The sequence below is a fragment of the Conger conger genome, chromosome 12 (genome assembly GCF_963514075.1).
Source record: "Conger conger chromosome 12, fConCon1.1, whole genome shotgun sequence".
NCBI lineage: Eukaryota > Metazoa > Chordata > Actinopteri > Anguilliformes > Congridae > Conger > Conger conger.
Genome location: NC_083771.1, coordinates 49,791,787 through 49,801,786, shown reverse-complemented (window position 1 = coordinate 49,801,786; position 10,000 = coordinate 49,791,787). Strand labels below are relative to the sequence as shown.

The 10,000-nt window shown below is 46.5% G+C and overlaps 2 protein-coding genes across 4 annotated transcripts in view; both read right to left on the bottom strand.

Moving 5' to 3' along the window:
* Positions 1–2,133, bottom strand: part of ccdc80l2 (coiled-coil domain containing 80 like 2) — a 6,411-nt gene extending 4,278 nt beyond the window's left edge. Inside the window, exons 1-2 of the mRNA XM_061262205.1 lie at positions 724–2,133; positions 104–260 (exon numbers count right to left, since the gene is read on the bottom strand). Of these exons, the coding sequence (XP_061118189.1) occupies positions 104–260; positions 724–2,133 (1,567 nt within the window). The remainder of the gene's footprint in view (positions 1–103; positions 261–723) is intronic.
* A 3,907-nt stretch (positions 2,134–6,040) lies between these two features.
* LOC133141689 (polyadenylate-binding protein-interacting protein 1-like) overlaps positions 6,041–10,000 on the bottom strand; it is a 17,373-nt gene continuing 13,413 nt past the window's right edge. For all 3 annotated transcript variants that reach the window (XM_061262309.1, XM_061262310.1, XM_061262311.1), the window contains exons 9-11: positions 8,681–8,735; positions 8,504–8,579; positions 6,041–7,161 (exon numbers count right to left, since the gene is read on the bottom strand). In XM_061262309.1, coding sequence (XP_061118293.1) covers positions 7,071–7,161; positions 8,504–8,579; positions 8,681–8,735 — 222 coding nt within the window. In that variant the 3' untranslated portion in view covers positions 6,041–7,070. The remainder of the gene's footprint in view (positions 7,162–8,503; positions 8,580–8,680; positions 8,736–10,000) is intronic.

The following is a 10,000-nucleotide window of genomic DNA, read 5'->3' as shown; positions in this document are numbered from 1 at the left end:
CCGTGGGTGCAGAGCCCAGGTGTCGATGAAACCATCCCCAGGGTAACTCGGGTAAATAAACCCTGCAGGTGACTCCACAGGTGGAGGTAGAAAGGTAACTTACCCTGCAGGTAGTGGTATAGGTGGAGTGTGCTGTTGTTTTCGGGGCCCAGGATGGTTGCCGTGGTGACCTTCCGCAGGGCCAGGTCACAGTGATTCTGTTGGTTATCAGCGTTCTGCTGCAGATATGCCGGGCTGGTCTTCGCCGGGGCGGAAACCACCTGCACAATTCAACACCACTGAGAACACAAGGAAACGGCCATCTCCAGAGCTCTACATACAGTACACACACCGCCATCCCACTGCTGGAGCTAGACCAGAGCTCCAACTGAAGAGCTTTTATTTCTGTTTGTACAGACTGGGGGGATGGGTCCACTGCCATCTGCAATGCCTCTTACTCAACAACAACAGGAAGTCTGAGTGGACGAACCCAGTACAGAAGTACACACTGTAGATAAACTGTACATTTTACGGAAAATATTACGAGAAAAAAAAACTTGGCTCCCAGAACTTTACCGTAATGGTATATGTTAAGCATATGGTAGCAGGCTTTATAAGTATTTAATTGGAAATTAGTTATTTACATTTCAGCTGTTTACAGTTTTGACCTTCCTTGCTACCTTGTAATTTACACACATTTAATATCCTCTTTGTTTACAGCGCAATGCGCAGGTGTAGCCTCACCAGGAGCCTCCTTTTCCCCTCAAATTTCTCCAGAAATGTCTTGAGCGCTTTCTTGCCGCTTGCGTCTCGCTGTGACTTCCTGCCTTTCCCCTTCTTCTTCCCGCCTTTCTTCTTGCCCTTCCCTTTCTGTTTGGACAAGTCTGCGTGACCTTTGACCCCGCTGGAGTCTGCGTGACCTTTGACCCCGCTGGAGTCTGCGTGATCTTTGACCCCGCTGGAGTCTGCGTGACCTTTGACCCCGCTGGAGTCTGTGTGACCTTTGACCCCGCTGGAGCTGGCTCCCGCCGCCCCCCCCGCAGGCTGGGCCCCGCCCTCGTGGCTCACAGACCCTGCGGAGTCCCCCCGGGCGTGCGGCGCGCGGCTGGGCCCCGGGCCCTCGGGGGTGAAGGGCTGCGCTCTCCGGCCTGCTGCGGGCTCCTTGCGGATCACGAACCGGGAGCGTCCGCTCAGAATGTTCTGGACCTGGCTCCTCAGGGCCGCCTGCTTGCCCAGGGGCCTGCGATGCTGGGGCGCAGCGGTGACCCTCGCCCGCCGGCGGGGGCTGGAGGCCGCCGTCCTGGCTGGGCCCCATTTCCGCGGCACCACGCGCTTCCGGACCACCTTGCAGCGCTCGGGGGAGCCCTTCCGGGTCAGCTTCTCCAGCTTGCGCGCGGGCAGCTGGTCGATGACCTCCAAAATGGCCGCCACGCGGACAGGGTAGGGGAAGCGCTCGCCCACCAGCAGGTTCTTCTTCAGCAGCAGCATGGAGAACTCCTGCTCCTGCAGGTCCAGGTAGTGCAGCAGCTTGGTGACGGTGTCAGAGTCCAGGGCCTCCTCCTGGGCCTCGCCCCGGTACGACGGCCGGCGGACCCGGCCCTCCATCATGGCGTTCTGGACGATGGTGACGATGACCGTGTCTCTCTCGGCCAGCCGGCAGCTCAGGCCCTCGGGCTCCATGTCCCGGATCTGCTTCTGCATCATGCGCAGGTAGTTATCCGCGTGCGAGGGCGCTGTGATCACCCACAGCCGGTGCTTACCCGCCAAACCCGCCAGGAACTCCAGCTCCGGGGGGAGGCTGGGCTCGGCGGCATCCCTCCCTCTGCGCTGAGCCTCCAGGCCAGCAGGGGGCGGCGAGCGCTCCGGGCCGGGCGGGCTCTGGGCCTCGGACAGCGCGGTGCTGCAGAGCAGGAGCAGGGCGACGCAGACGGACTGACGCATCAGGCCCGGCGCCCGCGGCCCCACGCCGCTCATCCTCACAGGAGAGAAGAGCAGAAGAGCGAGGGCTGCCATGCGTCTCACATCCCTCCCAACAGCTCTCTCCAGCGCGGCGGTCTGCTCCGTCTGAGGCTCTGCCCCGGCGGGGTCCCGCCACCGAGAGGAGCCGAGGAGGGGCGCTGAAACCTGACCCCGCCCCACCCCCCCCTCACACATAAACACCCGGCTCCTCCTACAACATACCAGAACAGAAAGCGCTTTTTTTTCTTCCTTTATTTCCAGAAACAGCTGTGTTCAGTGCAAAGAAACAAAGAAGAAAACTGCCATCATTATAATGGCAGATAATACTTCATATTTAATGCTATCAGACAAAGAAACAACAAAACTAGGAAGCCATGATCTTTCGACTATCAAGTGGGTTTGTGTTGTGTAGTAATTCCATGTTCTGTCATTGTAGATCATAAAATGGCACAGATTATGTTATGGCACAGTTAAAATGGCTGTTTATGGTTTAGACACTTGGTAAATGCTTTTTGTTCAAGTGATTTAAAATGTGCACGTATGCAGACCACTATGAAAGCCATTGGCAAGAAAAGATACAATCAAAGCAGTCAACAAGCTATGAAAGAAAATATCACTGCTGACATTTTAAAATGAGATGAACAGTAATCTTACAATGATGTGTTCTTTAGGAAAGTAAACTTTCTCTGGGGTATATCAAATGGAAGGCAGTGGATTGATGTGACAGATTGCACCCTGCACAGTTATGTGCACAGCTTCATAAGTAACTTAGTCATAGAAGTGACAAGATACTAATTAACACCATATGCAGCAACAAACCCAGATTAAATTCAATTTTAAAAAGCCCTTTTATACAGAGGAATGTCACAAATACGCTTTACAGAGTAGCAGAGCCAAAGATTCCTTCAGGTATACAACACCTGAAGATATGCACCTTTTTAATGTATATCATCCATATCACCATCATCACTGCATCATATATATATATATTACGCATATCAGTTCCCTTATCCAGGACCACAGGAACCAATCAGGCAGCAAATCATCTACGGTTTGGGTCGGGGGGGAACGGGTTACTCTGTCTGGATTTGGGTCGGAGGGGAAGGGGTTATTCCGTGGTGTGCTTTGATGATGGCCACATGGAGCTGATTACCCCTGAGGCCAGCACAGCCAGGAGCTCTGTGAACGTGTCCTAAGCACTTCTGCTCTGATTTTTCTCCAGTTCTGATGGAAAGTCAACTTCTCAACACTGATTTCCTTGTCTGTGCTACTGGGGGTGTGGCTGAGCAGAAAACAGTAGTTTGTGGTGCAACAGGTTAAACATCATTTTCACATCCCTGTAACACAATCCTTTTTTTTCTAAAAATCCATTTCATTTTCAGAAGACCTCGGTTTATTAACTTGGAGGAAGCTTGTTAAGCACATTGTGGTCATATGGCAGCTGAGCTTCAGAAGCAATACAGGCTCCAAAATAGCTAGGTTTGTCTGTTTTTAAATCGCCTTTGCCACATCAGGAAGCGGTTAGGAATCACTCACATCTTGGGGGAATCTGAGGCTGGAATGTTAACGCACATGGTCATAAACCTCTCCCCTCTCCCCTCTATCCTCTGTTATCCTCTGTTCTCCTCCATTAACGGATCTAACTGCTGTCTAACTTTCTCCAGGCTTCATAGTGCTGTAAGGTTAACCTGGTCAGGCTCATAGTGCTGTAAGGTTAACCTGGTCAGGCTCATAGTACTGTAACATTAACCTGGTCATGTGCACATTAAATAGTTAACACTGGCAGAGTCATTTTACAGTCAGCTGAAAAGCTGAATGCTTCCTATTATATTTAGTATTATTTTTGTCTTTTCATTATAGTTTATTTACAGGTATTCACCTTCTGATAGACTTGCTCATTTCAACCAACAACATGCACAACATAACAGAGAATAACTTGTCAAAACTTTAATGATATAGGTTGTACACTTGTTATAACAGTGTGAACTTGAATTCTCCAGTTTTTATACTTGTTACTCTGTAAACAAAATTGTATAGCTTATAAACTTGTCACACAACACTGTCAACTTCAGTTCGGTCATTAGCACAGTTTTACATGTACAAGTGATAACTTTGGTTCCATGGTTTGTACACTTACTATAACTATGTACACTTTGTACAATTGTTACGACATTACGTCAAACTCAATTACATAAACTGCACATGTGTAATAACAGAGTCTGTTGATTATCTATTTATGATCATATTCATCATATAGTTTATAGTTTATAGTTAGTTATAAGAGTGCCAGCCTGAAGAGATGAATTCATGATCAACTGTGAATGGCAGACATGTTCCAGAACTATGCAAAACTTGGAACTGGTCAACAGTGAATCAGGATAAAATGGCCACGAGCCACACTGTGATGAGGGTTTGATTCATTTCAGCTGTTCAGACAGGATTCAGAATCCCTGCAGCGGCTGTGAGTGCTCCGGCCTAAACGCCGTGACCTGAGTGTAGGGGTGAAGTCACGCTCGTGTGGAGAAGGCCTTTGAAGTGTGCACACAGGTCTGGCTCAATCGCGCCGCCCTGTTCCACCCCAACACCCCACAGCTGGACCACCTCCCTGCAGCAAGGCCAGCCAACAATCCGCACAGCCGAGACCACAACTACCAACAACTAACAGCAGCAAGGCCAGCCAATAATCCGCACAGCCGAGACCATAACCACCAACAACTAACAGCAGCAGAGGACACAGCACAGGATAGTGGAAGATGCTATCAGGAGCAAACAACATGGCACGTGTTATTTCTGACAGAAGAATTGCACCAAACTGAAAGACCAACTGTTCCATTTCTGTAAATTCACATGGTCCAAAATACCTACAATTTTACAGCGAAACAGTGATCTCCCTTTCAAGAAAAGTGCAGGACAATAAATTGAAGCTTTTATTGTGTTTACTGTTGTTTAACTTACGGTGGCCTTCAGCTGAAATCTGGTTTTTATTTTTTCTTTTCTAGCCAGAATGATAAAAATGGAAAAGAGAAGAACTTTGATAATTATAAACAGGGCACAGTTGGCGCAGCTGTTCTGTAAGCAGAACCATGTCTTTAAAAGCAAATGTAAATGATGCGAATGCAGAAGAGTGTGTGTGTGTGTGTGTGTGTGTGTGTGTGTGTGGGCATCTATCACATCTGATGGGCCACCCCAGATGCCATCCCTACAATGTTGGCCTAGTTTTGTTTTTACAGCCAGGTCCGGTTTAAAAAAACTCCCAGAGTCCCACTACATAAGACTGACCTACTTACAGAATCTGGTTTTATTTAGAATAAAAATGCAAGTCAGAAACAGTCTGAAAGTGCATGTACTTCGTAGCAAACTCTCACGATTATTCCGCTGTGTCTCTTGTTTAAGTGTGTGAATTGTCTGTGGATTGTGTAGGTTATGTGCATAAATCATCTGTATATTGTGTAGGTTATGTGCATAAATCATCTGTATATTGTGTAGGTTATGTGTGTAAATTCTGTGGATTGTGTAGGTTACGTGCGTAAAGTCTGTAGATTGTGTGTGTAAATTGCCTGCAGAGCATGTAGGTTATGTGTGTAAATCTTCTGATTGCCAATTGCCAAGATTATTGAGTATAAATCTAAGGAAGTTCTAATTGCTTTTTACACAGACTATCGTGCACTGTACAAGCACCATAGTACAAGAAAGGGCTTAAAGAAGGGCAACCAGATTGATGTAGAAAAGATCAACTTTATGAGTTAAGACTTAAAATGCTTCATCTATTCAACTTTAGTAAGAAGAAGAACAGATTGAAGGTTATATTTAAAACCTTACAATACTTTGAGCCTGACCAGGTAAACCTGGGTCAAGTACATCATTATTTTGGACTCAAATGTTCTCTGCTTTACTGAGCGTTATTTGAATTGGTATAGGTATTAGAACGAATGAAATACTCCTAAAACTGCAAGCCCCACCTTCTGATCCACTCGTGTGGCCAATCAAAGTTTATTTATATGCCATAGTATTAATCAAATACTCGTAATAACCAACTGGAAGTAAAAACAATATCAGTCACTCACCTCATAATACACACACAGTAATAGAATAAAAAAAACTGTTTTCTTGTTATTAAGAATTTATTGCAGCCAAACAATACTGTAAATAACATTTAAATAAAATAGAAACAAAACATACTCCTTTGCATGGGATCAGTTTATTGCAGGTTATAAGTTATACATAAATGTATTTAGTTGACCATTGTCACTGTCCATTTTAGTGCACTTTGCCCTAAACCTTTACTTGCGTCTGATGTCTAAACCTGTATTCAAGTCTCATGTCTAAACCTGTACTTCCATAAGCATTGGCAGGAGGAGGGTCACAACTGTGTCTCTTTCTCCCAGGTTCAGTTTCGACTGCGGCTTGTAAGACAGGCACCACTGCGCCCCCTTGTGGTGGAAAATAAATCAGTACGCTCGTCGGAACGGACATTGCCCACTGGTTCAGCTGAACATATCCCCTCCAAATAAAAACAGAGAAATACTACAGTATGAACAGCTGTGTGTTATCACAGTTTCCTTTTCACAAACGGAAGCTTGTTGTTAGATGGCGACACACCATTTTGAATGAGCAGAGTAAGTGGAGATTTAGATTTAGAAATGGAGAGAGGACCAGGCGACAGGCCGGGTGGCTCCAGGCTGTGGTCTCTGTTCTTCACTAAAGCACCTTATCCAGAGACGTGGCTGTGAGCTGCTCTCCTCAGGCTAATGAGCTGCTCTCCTCAGGCTAATGAGCTGCTCTCCTCAGGCTAATGCCGTGGCTCCCAGCTTCAAATAGGATAGCCGCAGAGCCTGACAGGGGAAGCTAACGGCCTAACTGACCCTTTAATACCGACGGCCAATCCTCCTGATCTTGGAATATCCAGCGTTCTGTCCTTGCGTCACCACGTCAAAAGCAGGGTAAAAGACCAGGAAGTGCTGCCTGTACGCATTTCCTGTTTTAAGCTTACAACGTAAAACTTGTAATTGTGAATTTTGTAATTTTTTTCTTTTTTGCTTTTTTTTTGCTTTTTTCTTTCTTTTTTTTTTTAAACAGCAGCGAACATTCCAGCATCTGAACATAAAAAGTTGTCTAATCTCCTTTTCATCGCTTCATTTCCTTCTTTTTTCTGATTCCAAACAAAACTTTTCAAAAGCTTCTTCAATCTCTGGGTCCATTTCATCATCATCACCGTCAGAATATCTAGGGGAAAAAAAAATCTAAATGTTAAAAAGAAGAATAAAAACCCAGAACGGATGCTTGTGTGACTACACTTGGCCAGGTCTTTTGAAAAGGATTTTTTTTAAAAGAATATATATATATATATATATCTGCGATGGACTGGGGACCTGTCCAGGGTGTATTCCTGCCTTTCGCCCAATGTATGCTGGGATAGGCTCCAGCCCCCCTGCGACCCTGTTCAGGATAAGCGGGTTCAGATAATGAATGGATGGATGGATATATATATATTTTAATCTCAATGAGACTTCCCGGTTCAACAAAGTCAATGTAATCACTGGCTCCCCCTACTGGATACATGGAAAAATACACCAAAAGAGCAATGCCCATATAAGCCTCTTCCTGTAGGTTTGCTGACCAATCACAATCAGGGGAAGGGAGAGGCGCTCTGTGGGACCTGTTCTGCAGTTTGTTCTATGATTTTGGGATGCACTTTTCTGCACATCACTTTGGATAAACGCATTTGCTGAATAAAATGTGATGTAATTTAATATTCAAAGTCACATAGCATTACCTACAAAAAATCATCAGACCCTACACCCCTGCCAGACCTCTTCGTTCAGCCTCCACAGGCCGCTTGGCACCTCCCCCTCTCAGAACCTCCACCTCACGCTCACGACTACTGTCTGTTCTGGCTCCACGGTGGTGGAACGAACTCCCCGTTGAGGTCAGAACTATAGAATCTCTCCCCACCTTCAAACGCAAGCTGAAGACGCACCTCTTCAAGCAGCATCTCTCCCCATCCCTCCCTACCTCCCTGTGATCCTTAATTGTTGTCTTTGTGATTTACGTAGTGTTTCGGTATTTTTAGTTGGCTAGGTAAGCAGTATTTGGATAGTTAAGTTTGGTCACTTTTGCTTTGTTTATAAAAAAAAAGATATATATAAAATATATATATATATATATATATATATATAGGCCCTGGTCCTTATCTTTGTTGTATAGGTAGCAATTGAAATTGTGCTTCCCTCTATGGTCTTTCAGCGCATTTAGCCCTGGTTATGGGAATGCACTTTGTTGTACGTCGCTCTGGATAAGAGCGTCTGCCAAATGCCAATAATGTAATGTTATATTTAGCTCACCAGACACAAAGGATGGTGGTTAATGTGCAGATACTTGTGAAGACCGTCTGCAGTTTTGACTTCAGGATGTGTTCATGGACGGTTGACACATCCGTTTTGGCCAAAAAGAAGTCACTTCAACTTGAATTAAAAATACTGCCCCATTGAAATGTGTGAAGAGTTTGGCATTAAAACTGGAGATAAAAAAATCAGAAACCATCACGCCGTATTGCAAGGGTACTCACTCCTCGTTGCCGTTTTCCTCAAAGTCTGGGAAGTAGTTTTCCCGATCAAGGATCTCTTGGTATTTCTCGGAATATTCTAGGAGAGGGGCAGAAGACATGTTGTAAATGTTAAGGGAAAAACATCAGGAAAGGACAGCGTATCCCAGAAGCCCCAGGTGTGGGCAGCTGAACTCTGACCTGGGTCAGCGGCGGTGAAAGGTTTGCCGTCGGCCGTGTAGAAGGTGGGCTCATTCTGAGGAACAGAGAAGAGAAACAGAGATCAGCTCTGAACAGGGAGATCAGTGTCAGGGAGATCAGTGTCAGGGAGATCAGTGTCAGGGAGATCAGCTCTGAACAGGGGAGATCAGCACTGAACAGGGGAGATCAGCTCTGAACAGTGGAGATCAGCTCTGAACAGGGGAGATCAGCTCTGAACAGGGGAGATCAGCTCTGAACAGTGGAGATCAGCTCTGAACAGGGGAGATCAGCACTGAACAGGGGAGATCAGCTCTGAACAGGGGAGATCAGCACTGAACAGGGGAGATCAGCTCTGAACAGTGGAGATCAGCTCTGAACAGTGGAGATCAGCTCTGAACAGGGGAGATCAGCTCTGAACAGTGGAGATCAGCTCTGAACAGTGGAGATCAGCTCTGAACAGTGGAGATCAGCTCTGAACAGGGGAGATCAGCACTGAACAGTGGAGATCAGCTCTGAACAGTGGAGATCAGCTCTGAACAGGGGAGATCAGCACTGAACAGGGGAGATCAGCTCTGAACAGGGGAGATCAGCACTGAACAGTGGAGATCAGCTCTGAACAGGGGAGATCAGCTCTGAACAGGGGAGATCAGCTCTGAACAGGGGAGATCAGCACTGAACAGGGGAGATCAGCTCTGAACAGGGGAGATCAGCTCTGAACAGGGGTAATCGGCTTGAAAATGATGGTGAACCCAATTGTCCAAGCTGATACGATCAAAAATCCAACTACATACAAGGCTCTCATCCTGGAGAAATACGTCAGAGTAACTGCAAAATGTACATCCATATATGGAGAAATCAAATATGGCAGCTAAAACACAATCACAAAGCAGATATGCAGAATGCTTTGATGTGCACTAGTAATATTTAGAATAGGGTTCATCAACTCTGGCCACCAAAACCAGACCTGGGTTTTCTTTTCTACCGGGTAAGTTGTGCTACTGATTGGCCAGACTGTGTTCACACCTGACTCCCAGGTAAAGGGAGGGTGAACACACCTGACTCCCAGGTAAACGGAGGGTGAACACACCTGACTCCCAGGTAAAGGGAGGGTGGTCACACCTGACTCCCAGGTAAAGGGAGGGTGAACACACCTGACTCCCAGGTAAAGGAGGGTGAACACACCTGACTCCCAGGTAAAGGGAGGGTGGTCACACCTGACTCCCAGGTAAAGGGAGGGTGAACACACCTGACTCCCAGGTAAAGGGAGGGTGGTCACACCTGACTCCCAGGTAAAGGGAGGGTGGTCACACCTGACTCCCA